The sequence below is a fragment of the Oncorhynchus kisutch genome, linkage group LG15 (genome assembly GCF_002021735.2).
Source record: "Oncorhynchus kisutch isolate 150728-3 linkage group LG15, Okis_V2, whole genome shotgun sequence".
NCBI lineage: Eukaryota > Metazoa > Chordata > Actinopteri > Salmoniformes > Salmonidae > Oncorhynchus > Oncorhynchus kisutch.
The window spans coordinates 17,454,395-17,477,105 of NC_034188.2; the positions used below are offsets into that span (position 1 = coordinate 17,454,395).

Sequence of the window (22,711 nt, forward strand, 5' to 3'; positions counted from 1 at the left end):
CTCAGACACTACAGTATGTGTTCACAAAATGGCCACACACACATCGGTGAACTCTAAATTAAATGGGCCCAAACCCGAAACTGTAGAGAGAGCACAGGGGCAGGGTTGGGCGGTTGGGCGAAGTCTACATTCTCTCAGCAGTGGCCCTGGTCCACTCAGATCTAATAATGACGGTGGGTGGGTGGGTGTGATGTGTTTGCGTGCGTGCGTCTGTGTGTGCTTGTGTTTTGTGTGTGTGTAAACTACATAGTATTTTTTTTGTGTGTGTTACTCACCTAGCTAAGGTATTCGGTATCAGTGTAGAGCATGAGAGCGTACGAGGGGCTGTGGGGTACGTAGGGCTGTGGGGTACGAGGGGCTGTGGGGTACGAGGGGCTGTGGGGTACGTAGGGCTGTGGGGTACGAAGGGCTGTGGGGTACAAGGGGCTGTGGGGTACGAGGGGCTGTGGGGTACGAGGGGCTGTGGGGTACGAGGGGCTGTGGGGTACGAGGGGCTGTGGGGTACGTGGGGCTGTGGGGTACGAGGGGCTGTGGGGTACGAGGGGCTGTGGGGTACGTGAGGCTGTGGGGTACGAGGGGCTGTGGGGTACGAGGGGCTGTGGGGTACGTGGGGCTGTGGGACACGTGGGGCTGTGGGGCACGAGGGGCTGTGGGGTACGAGGGGCTGTGGGGTACTAGGGGTCGTCTCTGTATATAAGGTTAAAAACATGCAGGGATTTACCACCTGACACACCTCTTCTTCTTCCTCTGCTCTTCCAGCTAGCCCACTGGAGACCTGCGGACACCACCCCCAAATCTAGAGAAGGTACCCCCCCCTGTGATAATCACACCAGCATATATGAACAGGCTGATGATGAGTAACTGTGTGTGTATGAATAACAGAGTTGAGATTCATAAAGTGAGAATGAATACATTATGACTAGATTTGTGATGTGTTAGTGACCTTGTCAAACCTATTCATCTGAAATTTCTGTCTCTCCCTCCCTCCAGTGCGTCGGTGGTTGGAGGTGTACTCTCGGAGTGGTTGTGAGCCCAGGGATACCCTGGTGGAGGTGTGGCGGGAGTTCCCAGGAGAGACGCATCACCTCTTCGTGCCTTCCTGTGTGTCGGTCCGCCGCTGTGGTGGGTGCTGCTCCGACGAGGCACTGGAGTGTGTGCCCTCACTCACACACTCTATCACCATGGAGGTACACACTCACACACTCTATCGCATTGGAGGTACACACTCTCACACACAGAATGATTTGTAACCGTAGTTTGTGTCTTTGTACTCTGCAGCTAATGAAGACCTCCTTCATGAAGCATGAGCTCATTGAGCTGGACTTCGTTGAGCACAGCCAGTGTGAGTGCAGGTGAGCACACACACACACACACACACACACACACACACACACACACACACACACACAGACACACACACAGACACGGTCTATGCATGACTGCATTCTCTGTGTGTGTCATCAAATAACCCGCTCTCTTTCCCTGTAGACTAAAAGAGAATCTTCAATCAGCCCCTACCAGGTACAGTACTGTATGTATGTGGCTGTCTGTGTACATTTGTGTTTTGTCTGTGTGTGTTTGGGTATCTGTTTCTGTGTACTTCTAGCTTAGTGAGTTAGTGTCTTTGTGATGCTCGAGCGCTAGCCTAATATCCCATGGGACAGTTCACCTGCCACTGTCTCCATAGAGATACCTTACCCTTTGTGCTGAGTGAGTGCTCTGAGAGCAATTACCAAAGCAGGTCGAAGTTTCTATATCTATACAACATTATTATTACACCATGTTATTTTATAGTATTTCTGAGAAGACGCTAAGGCAAGGCTACTTTTGCTCTGTCACATGTTTGGAAGCCCCAGCCCACCCCTGACCTAGTGGCAGAGTGACTAGCTGGCGTTAGACCAACAGAGCTGGACAGAGGTCAATGCCCACAGAGAGGGAAAGTTAGGGAAAGAGTGAAAACAGAGGGATAGAGAGAGTAAAAGTAGTTTTTTAAAATGTATTTATTATTTAACCTTTATTTAACTAGGTAAGTCAGTTAAGAACACATTCTTATTTTACAATGACAGCCTAGGAACAGTGGGTTAACTGCCTTGTTCAGGGGCAGAACGACAGAATTTTACCATGTCAGCTCGGGGATTCGATCTAGCAACCTTTCAGTTACTGGCCCAAGAGTGAAAGCTTGAAAGGGAGACTGAGGCAGACATTTTATTTTCTAATAAGGCTGTTGGACTTTAAATGTATCCCACAAAAAAATGGAATTAGAGGCATTTAACTCTATAATGTATCTATTTAGATTTTGATCTGCTATTGTGATGTATTGTTGTTTGACACAGATGTATGTCTCTGACTAATAGGCCTGCAAAGCCTCTGAGGAAAGGCAGGAAAAGGGAGAGAGGAAAATCCAAACGAAAGAAAAGTGGAACTATGTAAGTTCAACTAAACATGCTAAATTAACTCCTGAGTTGTTGCTTCTTTACTTACATAAAGCTTTATGAACAAGTCTAAGCAACTATCTGTTTCTCTGTGGGTACGCACAAGTAATTCCAAGAATATCACTTCACACACAGCAGAAATAGTGAATTCAGCCTTTCTTCTTCAATTCTCCACCCATCATGCTACTGTCAGCTATGTCCTCTTATAGGGGTCAGAGTTCCCTCAGTGTCTCTCAGGCCCATCCATCACTCAGATCAGATCCCATTGAGTTACTGGCAGGTGTGTAATCTGCCTAATTTGGTGACTCATTTTCTCTGTGGCCACCCAGTCACCACCTCCCTCCCTTCCTCTCGGGGCCAGCCCAGCCCAGCCACCACCTCCTCCCTCTCTCTGTGCCAGCTCAGCCTCCACCTCCTCCCTCCCTCCCTCCATCCCTCTCTCTCTGTGGCAACCCAGCCTCCACCTCCTCCTTCCTCTCTCTCTGTGGCAACCCAGCACCACCTCCTCCCTCCCTCTCTGTGCCAGCCCAGCCACGACCTCCTCACTCTCTCTCTGTGCCAGCTCAGCCACCACCTCCTCCCTCCCTCTCTGTGGCAACCCAGCCACCACCTCCTCCCTCCCTCTCTGTGGCATCCCAACCACCACCACCTCCTTCCTGTCGGTGCCAGCCAAGCCACCACCTCCTCCCTCTCTCTCTGTGGCAACTCAGCCACCACCTCCTCCCTCTCTCTCTGTGGCAACTCAGCCACCACCTCCGCCCTCTCTCTCTGACAACCCAGCCACCACCACCTCCCTCTCTCTCTGTGGCAACTCAGCCACCACCTCCTCCCTCCCTCTCTGACAAACCAGCCACCACCACCTCCTCTCTCTCTTTCTGTGGCAACCCAGCCACCACCTCCTCCCTCCTCTCGGTGCCAGCCCAGCCACCCCATCCTCCCTCTCTCTCTGTGGCAACCCAGCCACCACATCCTCCCTCTCTCTCTGTGGCAACCTAGCCACCACCTCATCCCTCTCTCTCTGTGACAGCCCAGCCACCACCTCCTCCCCCTCTCTGTGAGAACCCAGCCACCACCTCCTCCCCCTCTCTGTGGCAACCCAGCCACCACATCCTCCCTCTCTCTCTGTGGCAACCCAGCCACCACCTCCTCGTTCTCTCTCTGTGGCAGCACAGCCACCACCTCCTCCCGCTCTCTCTGTGGCATCCCAGCCACCACCTCCTTCCTCTCTCTCTGTGGCAGCACAGCCACCACCTCCTCCCTCTCTCTCTCTGTGGCAGCACAGCCACCATCTCCACCCTCTGTCTCTGTGGCAGTACAGCCATGTGGCAGCACAGCCACCACCTCCTCCCTCTCTCTCTGTGGCAGCACAGCCACCACCTCCTCCCTCTCTCTCTGTGGCAGCACAGCCACCACCTCCTCCCTCTCTCTCTGTGGCAACCCAGCCACCACATCCTCCCTCTCTCTCTGTGGCAGCACAGCCACCAACTCCTCCCGCTCTCTCTGTGGCAACCCAGTCATGACCACTCAGCCAGGCCCACACAAAGATGGCCTCTCTGTAGCTGCTTCATTAATTAAATCACTTCATTGAAGAAGTCCATTAGCCTCCCAGACAGGCCAGGGTGAGTTAACTCAGTCATGGATGGACTCACTTAGACAGACTGAGGTTAACTCCTTAATGGGAATCCCAGCCAATGGCACATTAAAGGGTCTCTCAGACAAGAGGATGTCTACTGCAGTGGGCACAGGGACGGCTTTATTCCTCTTGAATCCTATGTGGAACATCAGGTTTGAAAGCCACTGGGGTCTGTTTTAAAGTTGCAGTATTTGTTCTATTCTTCTTACCGCCACAGACCCTCCTCTCCCCCCACTACACCCTCTCCTCCCCCGACCATCCCGTCTCCCTTGCCAGGCCCTCGATGTACCCCCTGTCCTGGGAGGAAGTGGACACTCGATTTGCATTCGTGTCGGTGTCGCTGCAACGTGACCACAGAGAGCTGCAGTCAGAAAGGGAGGAGGCTCAACCAGCACCTCTGCAGGTCAGTGTCCAGTGACAGCAAACCACCTTCAGGACCAGAGCCATAGAAGGAGAGCTTGAACCATTAACAGAGATGTAGTATCAACTGTGACCATGCATCACAACCACATTCAAACCTGGCTAAACAACATCCCAACATTACGTATTTAATCAATCTGATCTAAACTCTCTCTCTTGTTTCATTTTTTGTTTTAGATGTGAGGCCAGGAGGCGGTGATGCTCTTTCTCTCCGCTGGTTCCAGACTCACTCTCATCCATGCTCATCCACTCTCATCCATGCTAAGCAGAAGTCTGGGTAACAAAGAGGAGTGGAGGATGTACCCCTAACTCTCCTCTTCCTTGTCCTCCAGAACCACCAAGTCAGTGCAGTATTACAGCGTAAATATATGTACCTGTGTGTAGAGCTGTATATGTGTAGTCAGTCTCATCACACATCTTCTTCAGGCGCTTAGCTGCTATCGTCCAGTCAACATGTATGTAACACTCTCCTTCACAAGAGTAAATGATGGGACCAAATGTAAAGCACAGTTTAGATGTCTGGTAACATGAGGGCGATGTGAGGTAGTGAGTCGCCAGGACGTTAGTTGTGGACCAGACAGAATTCAACACTCACACCTCCAATGCTGTATGGGACATTGGGACTTTGGACATGAAGAGGATTTAAAGACTGATCACAGATCAGATTTAACAGACGTGTTCATGTTGAGTTTTGTTGTCTTCATAGACACGGTGGGTCAGTTTTGCCCATGAACTGCTATTGGACTGTTTTGCAGAAAGACAATGGCAACAGACATAATGATCCTGATATTGATACGTGTGTTATATTTTGTGTACAGAGAGACCCCCCGATAGGAGAATGATTCCAGGGTCAAGTCATTAAAGTGCAGTAAGGATATAGAATAGTGAATGAACATACATGCACACACACACACACATGTACACACACACATGCACACACGTACCAGCTATTTGTTGTGTGTATAATGCCGTCAGGGATACCCCATGGACCTATAGCTAAGTGAGTTGAATAGCTGCATAGACTGTATCTACGTGGTCTACACACTGAATGGCACAGATGGGTTAACATGCCACAGTTAGTCTCTCTTATTCACAGCATATGGTCACTGGCTGGATCACTGAGGGGTTTTACAGGCTGGATCACTGAGGGGTTTTACAGGCTGGATCACTGAGGGGTTTTACAGGCTGGATCACTGAGGGGTTTCACACGCTGGATCACTGAGGGGTTTCACACACTGGATCACTGAGGGGTTTTACAGGCTGGATCCTTGAGGGGTTTCACAGGCTGGATCACTGAGGGGTTTTACAGGCTGGATCACTGAGGGGTTTTACAGGCTGGATCACTGAGGGGTTTCACACGCTGGATCACTGAGGGGTTTTACAGGCTGGATCACTGAGGGGTTTTACAGGCTGGATCACTGAGGGGTTTCACACGCTGGATCACTGAGGGGTTTCACAGGCTGGATCCTTGAGGGGTTTCACAGGCTGGATCCTTGAGGGGTTTCACAGGCTGTATCCTTGAGGGGTTTCACAGGCTGGATCCTTGAGGGGTTTCACAGGCTGGATCCTTGAGGGGTTTCACAGGCTGGATCCTTGAGGGGTTTCACAGGCTGGATCCTTGAGGGGTTTCACAGGCTGGATCACTGAGGGGTTTCACAGGCTGGATCCTTGAGGGGTTTCACAGGCTGGATCCTTGAGGGGTTTCACAGGCTGTATCCTTGAGGGGTTTCACAGGCTGGATCCTTGAGGGGTTTCACAGGCTGGATCCTTGAGGGGTTTCACAGGCTGGATCCTTGAGGGGTTTCACAGGCTGGATCCTTGAGGGGTTTCACAGGCTGGATCACTGAGGGGTTTCACAGGCTGGATCCTTGAGGGGTTTCACAGGCTGGATCATTGAGGGGTTTTACAGGCTGGATCATTGAGGGGTTTTACTGGCTGGATCATTGAGGGGTTTTACTGGCTGGATCATTGAGGGGTTTTACTGGCTGGATCATTGAGGGGTTTTACAGGCTAGATCACTGAGGGGTTTTACTGGCTGGATCATTGAGGGGTTTTACAGGCTGGATCATTGAGGGGTTTTACAGGCTGGATCACTGAGGGGTTTTACAGGCTAGATCACTGAGGGGTTTTACTGGCTGGATCATTGAGGGGTTTTACAGGCTAGATCACTGAGGGGTTTTACTGGCTGGATCATTGAGGGGTTTTACAGGCTGGATCACTGAGGGGTTTTACAGGCTGGATCACTGAGGGGTTTTACAGGCTGGATCACTGAGGGGTTTTACAGGCTGGATCACTGAGGGGTGTTCTGTCATCTGTTTGATTTGGTTTTTGTCTCCATCTCTCCGCTCTGGAGTGAATGAGCTGTTCACGCCGACAGGGCAGTGAGGGGAATGACAATGATGAGGCTTGGCTATGGTCCAAGGGTTCACATACACACACTTCTGATTAGAAATGAATGCAATATAAGAGTCTAAATAAGTCCAAATGTTTGTTGTATTTTGGCATCATTTTGTCCAGTTGACTTATTAGATGTTGTATATTGTGGAATGTTTCTTTGTTTTGTTTTTATTTGTCCGTAATCCGTCTACATAAAGAGTCCCTCTGGGTGGCCGACAAAGACCACTAGGTAGACATCAGGCATTTAAACATATCGCCACCTGTGTAGAATTTTAAACAGGCTGGATGGCCACAAAATCGGACACAATATACATTCTAATGGGTAACTAAAATAATCACCAGAAAAATGATGTCTAGCAAATAGCCATTCCCACTGCAGTAAAAATAAACCACTTAGTTCTCTGTCTGTGTGGGATATGTAGAGCTGTGGGGTTAGGATACAGCTACAATATTGGTTAGAACCCCATTCAACACTGAAAATGGTTCATTTCTACTTAACATTGTTCAAGCTTCCAATCTGTACCTCTTCTTAGCAGTGCTGGAACCCCACTAATGTAATTCCTGAGCCTGTGTCACATTCCAAATGTTATTCCACTGACATTCCTTTTTATATTGTCCTTTTATTTCAAACTCAAACTAAGTCTATCTTCACTAAGCAATAAGTATGGTCTCTGATTCAGACTGAGATGATCCATATGAGTATTTTAGCTGAAGTTGTAGCAGATTCCTCTCCAAAATATGAGATAAAACTCTGACATATCAGCGATTTCTCTGAACTCTGCCTGTTAACAGATATATAGCTGAGGGATTTGTGAGCTGTATGTGACGTGTGTTTGAATTCAGGCTCTGAGGTTGGTCCTGTGAGGGCAGTCAGACCAGACACAGATCTACTGAATGTGCCTCCCCTCCATATAGCTGGAAGCATCTGTGAGCTCCTCTCCTCTGAATGGTGGCCAATGAATGCCAACCCAAAACCCCCAAGGTATATTTCGCAAAGCGTCATTGTCTAGCTGTGTGTTGGTCCACAGGAAACTTGTCAGTTACAGAAAGACAGGGACTAAATGCTCTATTCAAGCAGTAGTATACTACCCATGTCCATGACATAGTCTAAATGAATGTGCTGGTTGCTCCTCTTGTCTGCACGCACCTAGTCTTCCCTCAACCACCTTGTTGTAGACCCACGAGTTGGACAAAGTGAGTCTACTGTAGACTGTCCAGGTAGACCTATTCTAGCCCCCATGGTCTTATACTCAGCTATAGCAGGCAGACCCTGACTAAACATACATAATAATATCTTATGTCTTATATCCAACCACCATCTTGTGTATGATGTAGAGCATACTTTAGAATGTTGTGTAATTCATTCCAACTATACTCCCATGTTAGACTGCGTTGTGATGTGTATATCACTGATACTATTTATGCTGCTACACCTTTTGTGCCCAATCTGATGTAAGTGTGCAACTGTCTGTACCATGCAGAATAGGCCTATATTATGTCTGATTAATCAACTCGATGTCTATGTAAACAAAGCATACTGTCCTATTGAAGATGTTAATACTACCAGGAAATGTTCAAAACAACCATGATACAATGTTCCAGATATTATTAAATGAAACGTGTTATTTTTCGTAAAAGGTATTGTTATTGGTAGAGTCTCTCCTTCCCGTAAACACTTTGCCACCCTCCCTCCTCCCTTTTCTTCATTCCTCTCTTCCCTTTCATCTCCCTGAACAGTAATGAAAGATAAACAGGCTGATGATTAGAGTGACACCCTGGGAGTGAAGGACGGAGGGATATAGAGTGTGTGAGTGACGTGATATGAGAAATAATATTGCCTCTCCTCCTCACATGAACTGTGCTGAATCAGCCACACGTGTGTGTGTGTGTGTGTGTGTGGGGGGGGGGGGGGGGGGGGGGGGGGGTCTACGTCACTGTCTGTGTGTGTACTGCTGAGTGGCAATTATTTTCATCTTCAAACGAGTGATGATAATGTGATTTTATGGGAATATACTCAATCGTCCTCACATTGACTTTTCATGTCAGAGGTTGAGGCAGTGACAGTGCAATTTCCATTAGCAGATGTTATCTTGGCTTCTATGAGGAGTAATGCTTTCCAATCCAGTCTCTCTCTCTCTCTCTCACTCTCTCACTTTCCTCTTCTATCTCTCTCAGTGATGCAGTTCATCTTTTGGGGTCCTCCCCACCCTGAGATAGGCAGCTCTGTCTGTCTGTCTGTCTGTCTGTCTGTCTGTCTGTCTGTCTGTCTGTCTGTCTGTCTGTCTGTCTGTCTGTCTGTCTGTCTGTCTGTCTGTCTGTCTGTCTGTCTGTCTGTCTGTCTGTCTCTGTCTCTGTCTCTGTCTCTGTCTCTGTCTCTGTCTCTGTCTCTGTCTCTGTCTCTGTCTCTCTCACGCTCTCACGCTCTCACGCTCTCTCTCTTTCCTCTTCTATCTCTCTCAGTGATGCAGTTCATCTTTTGGGGCCCTCACTGAGAGAAAGACAGAGTGGGCTCCAGTGAGAGTGAGCTCAAGGCCGATGCTGCCTGGCCTACCTGTCTCGAAGGGCATCCTGCCAGTGACTAAATATAGACGCCTGCACAAGATTAGGGGAACAGAGGGAGAGAGGGAGGAAGAGAGAGTGACTCATCCATCAGGAGACAAGGATTCATCTCTTTTTTTGTTTGTAAAAACGTTGTCTACTCTCTGAAAATGCCCCAGAACCTTGCCATGTTGGTGAAGAGTAATATTGGAACTTACCGTGTCTGCTACGATGGTGATGCCCCTGAGAACCAATGACTTGTTGTGATGTGTCCCTGAAACTCCTCATCCTCCTCTCTCTCTCTCTCTCTCTCTCTCCTTCACTCCCTATCTTTCTTTCTCGCTCGCTCCCCTCTCTTTCTGGCACACTGTTGTATTTCACCCAGTAGATATGGGAGTTTATCCAAATTGGATTTGTTGGGTCTGTATAATCTGAGGAAAATATGTGTCTTTAATATGGTCATACATTTATTTGGTAGGAGGTTATGAAGTGCAGCTCAGTTTTCACCTCATTTTGTGGGCAGTGTGCACAAAGCCTGACTTACTTGAGAGCCAGGTCTGCCTATGGCGGACTTTCTCAATAGCAAGGCTATGCTCACTGAGTTTGTACATAGTCAAAGCTTTCCTTAATTTTGGGTCAGTCACAGTGGTCAGGTATTCTGCCACTGTGTACTCTCTGTTTAGGGCCAAATAGCATTCCAGTTTGCTCTGTTTTTTTGTAAGTTCCTACCAGTGTGTTGTCGTGTCTTTACTATCATTAAATTGAAGACTTAGTTTTTATCAAAGATTCTCTATAATTAGTATTACGCGATCAAACTGATTAATCATGTAACTGTAATTAAATAGGAAGTCCGGGCACCAAGGAAAATATTCAGATTACAAAGTTAGCATTTCCTAAAATAACTTTTCAGATATTTTCATATCTGATCCAGTCTTCTGATTAATGAATTATTTACTTTACCTCACGTTAGTCTCATTCCAAACGTCCTAAATTGTTGGTTATCTGCACAAACCCAGTCTTCACTATGAGTCATCCATACATCAATTTGTCTTAAATAATTTATTTATTACTAACTAAGTAATTCACAGAATTGCATAAACAAAACAACAAGGTAAATGTGGTTACATGAAATGATAGAATGTGCCCTAGTGGGCTAAACCGGCATGGCGGCTTTTTAGACAAAAGGGAAGTGGGGGGTCGACTAAGAAGTCACTACAGAGTGATAATTATAACAATTGAAATGCTAATCCTTTGCACATGAACACTCACTCATTCGGGAACAATTGCAATCAATATATATATTTATGCTCAGTGTGTCGTCTTGATCGCTGTTGAAAAGTTAGTTTCTGTTGGACAGTTTTCGTCCTCTCTCTCTCTCTCTCTCTCTCTCTCTCTCTCTCTGTAGGATGGATCGTTCAGAGTAACATTAATACGTTTCGTTATAGAATGGATGTTTCAGCGGTTGTCGTTCTTCGCGTTCAATGATACCGAATTCCTAGCTGCAGACTAGTAATCAATATCAAAGACTTGTTCTTATTCTGTCGGTATCGATAGTCTAAGAGTTTAAACACGTGGTATGGTTAAAAGATTCAGCAATGGTCTGCAACCTTTGTACTCCCTTGATTGAGAGAAACACGGTCTGGTTGAGGAATTCTCAAGATTGGGTTTTTATTCGGAATTGCATAAAAGGGGCTGTCCCAGGATGCCTGACCCTAACTGGGCTCATGGGCGGTCCTCTGATTTAGTTCAACTCAAAAGGGAATTGGAGTTTCCTTCATTAAACAGTCCAAAATCACATTACACAATTTTACAAACAGTATCATACTCACTCATTCATCTTATACAACAATTAGATGTAAACCTCATATCTGAGGCTATTATATAAACAGCGTTATGGTAATGTGGCCGCACCGTCTCCCATGAGCTTCCCCAAGTTGTAACAAACGGACCAGTTCATAGCTGGATTCTTCACCGATCATTTATACCTTCTCCGGAACGTAAATGTTGTTCGGACCTCAAGTTCTGTGAGGTGGAAGAAATTCCTTTGTTCTCTATGAAACTTTACTCTATCTCTATACTGTGTGGCCATGAGGAGATCCTCAGGAATTTACGACCTCTCTCTGACCACAGCAGCCTAGTTGAAGGAGGAAAGGGGGAGGCAGGGAGAGGAGGATGGGGCTTGCTGTACCCAAAGAGGGCAACGTCATGACAGTGTTATGTCATTTTATTTTTCTCATGATTTGGTTGGGTCTAATTGTGTTGCTATCCTGGGGCTCTGTGGGGCTTGCTTAGAGGACTTTTCTCCAGGTTAATCTCTCTAGGTGATTGCTTTGTTATGCAAGGTTTGGGAATTGCTTCATTTTAGGTGGTTGTAGAATTTTGATAATTAGCGGTTATCAACCTAATTCTGCTCTACTTGCATTATTTGGTGTTTTACGTTGTACACAGGATATTTTTGCAGAATTGTGCATGCAGAGTCTCAATTTCGTGTTTGTCCCATTTTGTGAACTCCTGAACTCCTGGTTGGTGAGTGGACCCCAGACCTCACAACCTTAAAGGGCAATGGGTTCCTTAACTGATTCAAGTATTTTATCTTCCTTTTGACGGCATAGAAGGCCATTCTTGCCTTGTCTATCAGATCGTTCAGAGCTTTGTGGAAGTTACCTGTGGCGCTGAAGTTTAGGCCCAGGTATGTATAGTGTTTTTTGTTCTCTAGGGCAATGGTGTCTAGATGGAATTTTTATTTGTGGTCCTGGTAACTGGACCATTTTTGGAACACCATTATTTTTGTCTTACTGAGATTTACTGTCAGGGCCCAGGTCTGACAGAATCTGTGCAAAAGATCTAGGTGCTGCTGTAGGCTCTCCTTGGTTGGGGATAGAAGCGCCAGATTATTAGCAAACAGTAGTCATTTGACTTCAGATTATAGTAGGGTGAGGCTGGGTGCTGCAGACTGTTTTAGTGCTCTCGCCAATTTGTTGATATATATGTTGAAGAGGGTGGGGCTTAAGCTGCATCCCTGTCTCACCCCATGGCCCTGTGGAAAGAAATGTGTGTGATGTATAATGTTGTATATTTCTCCCCAACACCGCTTTCCATCAATTTGTATAGCAGACTCTCATACCAAATTGAGTCGAGAGCTTTTTTGAAATCAACAAATAATGAGAAGACATTGCTTTTGCTCTCTCTCTCTATCCTTCTCTATCCTTCACTCCCCCCCTCTCTCTTTCTCTCTCTCTATCCTTCACTCCCTATTTCACCCCCCCTCTCTCTTTCTCTCTTTCTCTGTCTCTCTCTCTGTGAAAGTGGTTTCCTGTATTTTTCCCATTTTCTCTGTGTGGAGTAGTGCTATATTTTTCTAATGATAAACTTCAGGCTTGTTTTCCTCTGCTTTTGTAGCAGCAGCTGTGTTGAAGCAGGTAGTTGACGGTATCTGAACTGTGTGTGTTGTTAGATGGTATCTGTGTGTGGGAGAGGGAGAGAGAGTGCATGTCATTGTAGGCCTACAATGTGTGTATGTTCTGTGTGTTGACTATGGCCAACCATGTCTCTCTGACAGGAAGATGAATGATGTTTTAAGTCCCCTGTGACTTTGGTGAACAAAAGAAAATACAATCAGTGTTATCTGTTACGGAAACATGCATCGCTGTGCTGCTTTGACTCATTGTTTAAAAATAATCATTTTAGAGAACATAAAAGCCAATAGAAGCCAATAGAAGCCAATAGAAGCCAATAGAAGATGAATTACAGATTCTAGTAGGGTGGTATTGTAAAATGTATTTACAATATTAATGTACTCAAATGCACAGATATTGTTTAGTTTTTTCCCCTGCATTATCAGAGAACATAGGCTTTTATCACAGAAAGGGTTGAGGTGGGCGGAGAGTCTAGGTTATAGGGAAAGAGAGGAGAGGGTATAGGAGAGGTGCAGGGGAGAAGATAGGTGAGGACATAGTTGTGGTCTGAACATGCCAGCTCTTGTTGAGGTAAAGATGTGGGAGCCAGTAGGTATAGAATGAGATCTGAGCAAGTCCTGTATGTTATCTCCCTACCGGTATTCATCTGTGTAGCTATATCGCCTTCCCTCTGTTTGTCTCCCTCCCTTCCCCTCTCACATTCTGGAGTTTGGTATTCACTGTTATCTTCACTATACTCTGTAAGGGCCACACTATCTTCGCATATCTTTCCTTTCACCATAGTGTTACATTTAACTGGTTCATAACATTTCATTTTCAATTACTGAAATGTTTTCCCGTATGAAGCAGGTTTCAAATGAATACAGTCTAGTCCCTTGAGGGCAAGAAGGAGATGTATGTTAGTAAAAGTGCAATATTATCATAAAGAGACATACTTGGAAAACGGAGGAGGAATGGAGGGGAAAAAGAGTCGAAGAGGGAGAGAGTGAGGGAGGTAGAAGGTGAGCTTGAGTTGGTTGAAGATGGTGGGAAAAGGTAGATTGTTTGTCGAAGAAGAATGGAGGAAAGTGTAAGCAGAGCAAGCCATACACCGGATCTACATCTGGAGGAGAAATAGAAGTGAATGAGGGTGAATTATCCAAGATGGCAGGTGTACTGAAGTTCTCGAAGTGAATTATCCAAGGTGGCAGGTGTACTGAAGTTCTCGAAGTGAATTATCCAAGGTGGCAGGTGTACTGAAGTTCTCGAAGTGAATTATCCAAGGTGGCAGGTGTACTGAAGTTCTCGAAGTGAATTATCCAAGGTGGCAGGTGTACTGAAGTTCTCGAAGTGAATTATCCAAGGTGGCAGGTGTACTGAAGTTCTCAAAGTGAATTATCCAAGGTGGCAGGTGTACTGAAGTTTGCGAAGTGAATTATCCAAGATGGCAGGTGTACTGAAGTTCTTGAAGTGAATTATCCAAGATGGCAGGTGTGTGGAAGTTCCCGAAGCCCGAGGCTTTGCACAGATGGTCAGGATAAGGATGAGTCTGTGAAGGTAGGAGTGTTGAAGTTCCCAAAGCCCGAGGCTTTGCACAGATGGTCAGGATAAAGATGAGTCTGTGATGGTAGGAGTGTTGAAGTTCCCGAAGCCCGAGGCTTGCACAGATGGTCAAGATAAAGATGAGTCTGTGATGGTAGGAGTGAGAGTTTGAGAAAGTGGATCCCTGCCTTTTGGCTGATCCATACAGCACATTTGGTATGTATTCAGACCCCTTGACTTATTCCACATTTTGTTTCGTTACAGACTTATTCAAAAATGGATTGAATAGCTGTTTTCCCTCATCAATCTACACACAATAACCCATAATGACAAAGCAAAAACAGGTTTTTAGAAATGTTTGCTAATTTATAAAAAATGAAAAAATGGTATCACATTTACATAAGTTTTCAGACCCTTTTACTCAGTACTTTGTTGAAGCACCTTTGGCAGTGATTACAGCCTTGAGTCCTCATGGGTATGACACTACAAGCTTGGCACACCTGTGTTTGGGGAGTTTCTCCCATTCTCCTCTGCAGATCCTCTAAAGCTCTGTCAGGTTGGATGGGGAGCGTCACTGCACAGCTATTGTCAGGTCTCTCCAGAGATGTTCGAATGGGTTCAAGTCCGGGTTCTGGCTCGGCCACTCAAGGACATTCAGAGACTTGTCTTGAAGCCACTCCTGCATTGTCTTGGCTGTGTGCCTAGGGTTGTTGTCATGTTGGAAGGTGAACATTCGCCCCAGTCTGAGGTCGTTGGCAATCTTCAGCAGGGTTTCATCAAGGATCTCCCTGTACATTGCTCCATTCATCTTTTCCTCGATCCTGACTGGTCTCCCAGTCCCACCCTCTGAAAAACATCTCCACTGCATGATGCTGCCAACACCATGCTTTACCGTAGGGATGGTGTCAGGTTTCCTCCAGATGTGATGTTTGGTATTCAGGCCAAGGAGTTCACTCTTGGTTTTATCAGACCAGAGAATCTTGTTTCTCCTTTAGATGCCTTTTGGCAAACTCAAAGTGGGCTGTCATGCCTTTTACTGAGGAGTGGCTTCTGTCTGGCCTCTCTATCATAAAGGCCTAATTGGTGGAATGCTACAGAGATGGTTGTCCTTCTGGAAGGTTCTCCCATCTCCACAGACTGATCATCGGGTTCTTGGTCACCTCCATGACCATGGCCCTTCTCCCCCGATTGCTCATCTAGGAAGTGTTTTGGTGGTTCCAAACTTCTTCCATTTAAGAATGATGGAGGCCACTGTGTTCTTGGGGACCTTCAATGCTGCAGACAGTTTTTGGTACCCTTCCCCAGTTCTGTGCCTCAACACAATCCTGTCTCGGAGCTCTACGGACAATACCTTTGACCTCATGGCTTGGTTTTTGCTCTGAAATGCACTGTCAACTGTGGGACCTTTATATAGACAGGTGTGTGCCTTTCCAAATCATGTCCAATCAATTTAATTTACCACAGACTGACTCAAAGTTGTAGAAATATCTCAAGGATGATCAATGGAAACAGGATGCACCTGAGCTCAATTTTGAGTCTCATAGCAAAGGGTCTGAATAGGTACGTAAATCATGTATTTTGGTTTTTAATATTTAATGCATTTGCAAAAAAATCTAAAAAACTGTTCTTGCTTTGTCCGTGTGTTGATTGGTGAGGAAAAATAAATAATTGAATACATTTTAGAATAAGGCTGTAATGTAACAAAATGTGGAAGAAGTCCAGGGGTCTGAATACTTTCCAAATGCACTGTATGTGGTTACAAGGTGGGTGAAAATGGAGTTGGGTGCTGTGGAATTGGTGAAGGTAACCCGAAGAGGTCTTATGATAATTGTTTGTGTTTGCCCCACAAAGTGATGTTAGGATATTTCAGTTATCCTCTGAGCTTTTGAACCGAATCCATTACGTTGTTTCAAGTGTCAAGCTTCTGGGCATGTGGCATTAGTGTGTAGGAGGGAGGTTCCTAGGTGTGAGGAGTGTGTAGAAGGGCATGAGACAAAGGAATGTGTTCTATTGGGGAAAGAAGCTGTATGTGTTAATTGTAGGGGTGCCCATGGGGCTGGGGATCAGAAGTTTCTGGTCCAAGAGAAGTAGGTTGAGGTTACCAGGGTTCGTGCAGAGTAGTACAGAGGGTGTCCTATGCTGAGGCAGTGAAGAAAGTAGAGGAAGATGGGTCAAAAGGGAGGGATCCTGAGAGGATTTGTGTGAGTAGTAGATCTATGCCAGTAGAGGGATAGGGAAATTAGTGATGTATTTAACAACAACAAAAAATGGAACCTTATTTAATTAGGCAAGTTAGTTAAGAGCAAAGTATTATTTACAATGACTGCCTACTGGGGAGGATCTGCCCCTTAAATTTTCACCAAAAATGACATACCCAAATCTGACTGTACAGTTAGATGAACAAGAATTTAAGCTTTCTACCAATATCAGATATGTCTGTCCTGGGAAAATTGTGTTATTACTTGTAACCGATGTGAAATGGCTAGCTAGTTAGCGGGGTGCGTGCTAATAGCATTTCAATCGGTGACGTCACTCGCTCTGAGACCTTGAAGTAGTTGTTCCCCTTGCTCTGCAAGGACCGCGGCTTTTGTGGAGCGATGGGTAACGATGCTTCGTGGGAGGCAGTTGTTATATGGGGAGAGGGTCTCTGGTTCGAGCCCAGGTAGGGGCGAGGAGAGGGATGGAAGCTATACTGTTACACTTACAACCTCATGCTAATCGCATTAGCCTGCGTTAACTCAACCGTCCGGTGGGGGACCCACCGATCCTGGAGAAGTTTTAACTGTTGCAGAACAACAGATTTTTTACCTTGTCAGCTCTGGGATTTGATCCAGCAACCATTCGTTACTGGCCCAACGCTCTAAACACTAGGCTACCTGCCGCATCAGTAAGATTGGATGAAATGTAAGTCACAGAAAATAAAGGTTGTAGAGGCACCTGCAGAGAAGTATTTGGGTGTACGAGATTTCATATCAGAAGAGTTACAGGGTGTAGAGTTGTGGTTTGCCGTTCTTCCAGGCCCTTGGCCTGAGGTAGGAGTAGATAGGTTTAAGTAAAGGAATTGGGTAGGTTAGATGGTAAGGTATTTGTTTATGATTTCATTTTTGTCCTTTTCCAAGCCAAGTCTAAGGGATTTTATACCCCAGTCTAGTCGGTGGCAGTAACGCAACATGTATTGTATGTCAACCGCCTTTAAACCTAGAAGAAACAATAACAAACAGCAAGTTGGCTTGAATACTGCATTAGTTGACATATCTGTTTACAAAACATAACATATGGCGACATCTGGTGGTGTATTTTGGCTGGGGCTCAAGCAGTGGTGGACGTGGCAATGACGTCAGCATCCGGAAATGACCCGGATTCAAACTTTCATTCTATCAGACTCGGCTTGCTAAAAACATCGACATATCTGTGAAATCTTGTGGAAGTTCGCGAATAGTAAGTTGAATTTTATAACGTTTATCGAGTAAAACTAGATATATACGTTTGATTTTAGTGGTTATGAGATAAAGTTTTGGTTCTTCAAAGAAAACATTCAAGCCACGTCGCTAGGGTTAGCAAAACATCATCAGCTGTGATGGAGTCGACTCTTTAAATAACGTTAGCTTGGAGTAACGAAATTGCTCAATGCTTAAGAACATGTAAATGACAACAGTTTTTTTTCTAGCTAATCTTAGCAATAATTTGATATTGTATTACTGTCATGCTAGTGTCTGGTAACATTTGTTTCTGTTTCAGTGGTAATGTTGGCTATGCTAACATTAGCTAACTTGCTACTAGCTAGCTATTATGTGGGGGGCAAGCTGAATTGCTAAATAAAACCGAGACGTAGTATTGGTAAATATCTAACTAGATAATTAAGTTATTTAGGCAGCGCGGGGCATCGGTGACCACCTAGCAAAATGTTACTTTACTTGAATTAGTTTCTGTTCCTCCTATCAGTACAGATGTGTGTACATTGATAATGTATATGTGAACATCAATGGACACGGATCGACGCCTCGGTGTTAGGAGTTGACGTCAGGAGGTGTAGCGACTTTCCACGGAGCACGGACCGTCTCCAGGACACTACCAAGATCATTCAGACCCTTCCTGGTGATATACCTGCACCAGGATGACGTGCAGGGATCGCACCAATGAGTTTCAGTCCGCTTGCAAATCCCTACAGACCAGACAGGTATGTAGGTATGGGAGACCCAAGGGCAGTGATGTTGAAGTAGCCAAATTATAGTTTCTTATGCATTTTCCCTCATGTAATCTGGAACAATGATCACTATTTTCATGCTTCTCTCTCGTTCTGCAGAATGGTGTTCAGCCCACCAAGCCGGCCCTCAGTGCTCTCAAGCAACGCAGTGACTTCACCCTCATGGCCAAGTGAGTCCAACTGCCAGTGCCACTGCCACCAATCACACCCAAAGAGCCAGCCAACTCATTTACAGTGCACAACCCATTTTCTCAGAGGTGTCGCTGACACTTGTGTGTCTGGTTTGAAGTTTAGTAAATAGCCAGTTGTTGCTGTTAGTTTCTCCATGGTGTTTTGATCACATTGTAGCTCAGTGTGATGTCTTTGGAATGCAGTCTGTTCATTTCTGTTATCTTACAAATCAAATTGTATTGGTTGCATACACATATTTAGCAGATGTTATGGCAGGTCCCGTGAAATGCTTATGTTTCTAGCTCCAACAGTGCAGTAATACCTAACAATACAAAACACACAAATCTCAAAAAGAAGAAATATCAGAACGACCAAGGTCAGATTCCGGAATATAAATATATATTTATGCATACAATGGTGTGTATGGACAGTATATGAATAGAAAAAGTGTGTACTGCAGTAGTTATATAGGATGAGCCTAGACTAGAATACAGTATATACATATGAAGTGGGTAAAACAGTATGTGTTCCATGACAATGTACATAGGGCAGAAGTCTCTAAGGTCCGGGGTAAAGTACCTGCACCTTCATGCAGCTATGTACATGAGTTAGCAGATTCCTTTCACTGTTTTCATGTTTTGGCCTATGACTGATGCCAATCTCCTGTTGTTTTGAATCCCTCCAGGAGAATAGGAAAAGACCTGAGTAATACGTTTGCTAAACTAGAGAAACTCACTATATGTAAGTATATAGAAATATTTATGTTTTAACATTTCTCATGAATAACAATTTTGAGTAACTTGTTTTGTCAAAGTTCTGGATATATGACTGTTTTGACCTTTTTAGTGGCTAAAAGAAAATCTCTATTTGATGACAAGGCAGTGGAGATTGAAGAGTTAACCTACATCATCAAGCAGGTGAGATTTTTTTGTTTTGTTTTTGCGTTGACACAGATACCATAAAAACAGTCGGCTGTCTCTCGTCATTAACTATAAATGGCAAACATGATGACCAGTCAGTCAGGTGGAATCTCTAGTCAGAGGCAAACTGTTTTAGTGGGCGCAGTCTATGTGTAACTGTTCTGTGCCCCGTTTGACTCTCTTCTGTATGTCTCCCACTATTCCCCTCTCAGGACATTAACAGCCTGAACAAGCAGATAGCCCAGCTGCAGGATCTGATCCGTTCACGTGGAGCTCCCAGCGGCAGACACATCCAGACCCATTCCAACACCATCGTTGTCTCCCTGCAGGTCTGACGGCCAGTGCCTCTACTGCATTATGTAACTGATGTGGATGAGTAAAATGATGTAGCCATATGAAACCTGAGGCTTTAATAATCAACAACCAGGTTTTTGTTTTGTTGCAGTCCAAACTGGCATCCATGTCCAATGACTTCAAGTCGGTTCTAGAAGTAAGAACAGAGGTAAGATTCACTGGAACTTCCAGCCCCTGGAACTTTCTGCCACTGAACCTGAAGAATTCTAATAACGCTAGGTTGAGTTTATCGTTCTTTCTCTTTCGTTCTCTTTCAATTTGAATGAAGGGATTTATTGGCGTGGGAAACATATGTTAACATTGCCAAAGCAAGTGAAGTAGATCATAAACAATAAAAATGTACAGTAAACATGATACTCTGTCCTTCTCTGTCCCTAGAACCTGAAGCAACAGAAGAGCAGGAGAGAACAGTTCTCTCAGCCTCCTGTCTCCTCTTCTTCTCCTCTCCTCGCCAACAACTTCAGTAAGATAGAACACCATGTTTATCTCACCTTCAGCCTCTCATTCCTACACCAGATAACTTCACAAATGTCTCTTGGAATTTCAATCACCAAACTTTTATTTTCTATCAACTGACCATCTCCTCTGCCAGAGAGTTCAGTGTTGATGCAGGATGAGTCCAGGAGTATGGGGGGTGAGGTGGCCATCAACATGGACAACCAGTCTAACCCTCTACAGCTCCAGCTCATTGATGAGCAGGTACAAACACTTTATTTACACCTGTATTGTGTCTTGTCAGTGTTACTATAATGCTGTTTCTCTGTGGTGTAGGACTCATACATCCAGAGCCGTGCAGACACCATGCAGAACATTGAGAGCACCATCGTAGAGCTGGGTTCCATCTTCCAGCAGCTGGCGCACATGGTGAAGGAGCAGGAGGAGACCGTACAGAGGTGAGGGAGGGAGAGAGACGCGGGGGGGGGGGGACAGAGGAGGAGGAACTTTGAGATGCTTGAGCACTGCCAGATCTTTATCTAAAGCCCTATGTGTTTGTTCCTGTCCTCCCCTGTAGGATTGATGCTAACGTGGAGGACACTCAGCTCAATGTGGACATGGCTCACACAGAGATCCTAAAGTACTTCCAGTCTGTGTCCTCCAACCGCTGGCTTATGGTCAAGATTTTCCTCGTCCTCATCGTCTTCTTCATCGTCTTTGTGGTCTTCCTCGCCTGAGCAGGGAGAAACGACAGAGAAAGAGGGGAATCATGAAGAAGAGAAGGAAGGGGGGAAGTCTGAGGTTGTGTCACTCCTAGTGTCTCTTCTGATAGGTTGTGTCACTCCTATAAAACAGTAGTCGAGCAATAGTTCAGGCGGGGTCATGCTGTCTGAAATAAGACAATGGGAAAGCTTGGACTGAGATGAGGGGTTGCCACAGCACCGGGGCAGTGGGAATGGAGTGTTATTGGACGGTTTGGGACTTGAGGTCCAGCAGACCAACAAATTATAGTAGTTCTCCCCCCACAGAGATGAAGGAAATACCTGTAATGAAAAGGATATGGTGTCGAAACACTTTATAGTATGACCACAATTCTTGTCATTCTGTTCTTTGTTACTTTAGAGACTAAATCATCATAAAACATTTAATCAAAAATTGCTATTTAATGGTTTGATTCTGCAAACTAGTTTTGGTTTTTGGTTAATTTTATTTTATGCGTCGTAGTGTTGATTGGTGGAAAGACAGGAAGGGCTTACTCATTAACTTCCTGTCTGTGAGCACACAAAATACTGGAGTTTTCTTTCTCATATTGTAATTATGTATTCTAGTTTTTGTTCCTCATTGTTATCCTCTTATTAAAGAGAGGGACTTTAAGCACTTCTCGCTCTATCATTCACACCACGCATGAGTGAAAACATTTTTTGTTTTGCTGGGGGACTTTCAAGCTTTCACGCTTCCTTATTTGCCAAATGGGTACTTTCAATTTCAAAGAAATGTGACAAGACACCTGTGGTATGAGCTGTTTTATGAAGTACAGGAGGGTTAAAGGCTGTTTAAACTGAAGAGGACATTCCCTTCATAGATCCAATCATAAACACAATGTGACGAGTCTGACCCAAACACTTTATAACAAGTTACATAACACTGTTATTGCAGAATGAACAGTTTAGATCTGCTTTACCTGCCAGCAAGTCAGCTGGGTTCACTTTGAATACTGTTACCTGTTGTGTGTCCCAAATGCCACTTCCTATACAGTGCACTACTTTGATCAGAGCTTTATGGGCCCTGGACAAAAGTAGTGCACTAAATAGGGAATCGGATGAGTCTCAAATGGCACCATATGTCATTACTTTGTATTGTCACTTGAGAGAAAGCCTTATTAACAGGTTATAACAGCTGTTATTAACAGGTGACATGTTGATGGTTCTGACTCGGTATGAAGGGCTGAATGTACACTAGTGAAGTGACTTTCTCTATCAATCCTCTCTGCTACTGGCCAGTTTGGACCTTACTGCTTTATTGGAGACTGTCCTCTTCCTCTCTCTCTCTGAGGACAGACGTTTATGTACAGGCCATTATTTAACGACCAGAACTTTGTTAATAAGGAAACACTCCTATTTCTTCCCTTTTTTTTGCCAAATGCCTTGACTTCTACAGTGTATAAAGTGCTAATATATTGGAAATAAGTGCATATTAAAAAATAACTATGGGGAAGTACAAAGGACTCTAATTCTTTACTGAGTAAGAGTATTATAGAAGGTTAATAGAAT

General features: G+C 45.0%; 2 protein-coding genes across 8 annotated transcripts in view; both read left to right on the forward strand.

Annotated features, from left to right (window-relative positions):
• The window catches only part of vegfba (vascular endothelial growth factor Ba), a 28,651-nt gene extending 20,128 nt beyond the window's left edge, over positions 1 to 8,523 (forward strand). For 3 of the 4 annotated variants that reach the window (XM_031789765.1, XM_031789768.1, XM_020471971.2), the window contains exons 6-12: positions 760 to 805; positions 991 to 1,187; positions 1,279 to 1,352; positions 1,489 to 1,521; positions 2,355 to 2,426; positions 4,283 to 4,468; positions 4,663 to 8,523. In XM_031789765.1, coding sequence (XP_031645625.1) covers positions 760 to 805; positions 991 to 1,187; positions 1,279 to 1,352; positions 1,489 to 1,521; positions 2,355 to 2,426; positions 4,283 to 4,468; positions 4,663 to 4,684 — 630 coding nt within the window. In that variant the 3' untranslated portion in view covers positions 4,685 to 8,523. The remainder of the gene's footprint in view (positions 1 to 759; positions 806 to 990; positions 1,188 to 1,278; positions 1,353 to 1,488; positions 1,522 to 2,354; positions 2,427 to 4,282; positions 4,469 to 4,662) is intronic. The other variant, XM_020471972.2, reaches the window with a different exon arrangement.
• An 8,409-nt stretch (positions 8,524 to 16,932) lies between these two features.
• On the forward strand, positions 16,933 to 22,658 carry LOC109879816 (syntaxin-5-like). Of its 4 annotated transcripts, XR_002253600.2 has the most exons (12): positions 17,664 to 17,795; positions 18,300 to 18,534; positions 18,661 to 18,731; positions 19,418 to 19,473; positions 19,579 to 19,649; positions 19,865 to 19,981; positions 20,098 to 20,154; positions 20,385 to 20,469; positions 20,599 to 20,705; positions 20,778 to 20,899; positions 21,019 to 21,242; positions 21,274 to 22,658. XR_002253600.2 is itself a non-coding variant. In XM_031789769.1 (11 exons), the coding sequence occupies exons 2-11, from the start codon at positions 18,472 to 18,474 to the stop codon at positions 21,176 to 21,178; spliced, it is 909 nt and encodes a 302-aa protein (XP_031645629.1). In that variant the 5' UTR covers positions 16,933 to 17,261; positions 18,300 to 18,471; the 3' UTR covers positions 21,179 to 22,658. The 4 variants fall into 4 exon arrangements, 3 of the variants coding, with proteins under 3 accessions (XP_031645629.1, XP_020327575.1, XP_031645630.1); XM_031789769.1 differs by lacking the exon at positions 17,664 to 17,795 and adding an exon at positions 16,933 to 17,261 and having other exon boundaries at positions 21,019 to 22,658; XM_020471986.2 differs by having other exon boundaries at positions 21,019 to 22,658.
• The last annotated feature ends 53 nt before the right edge of the window (positions 22,659 to 22,711 follow it).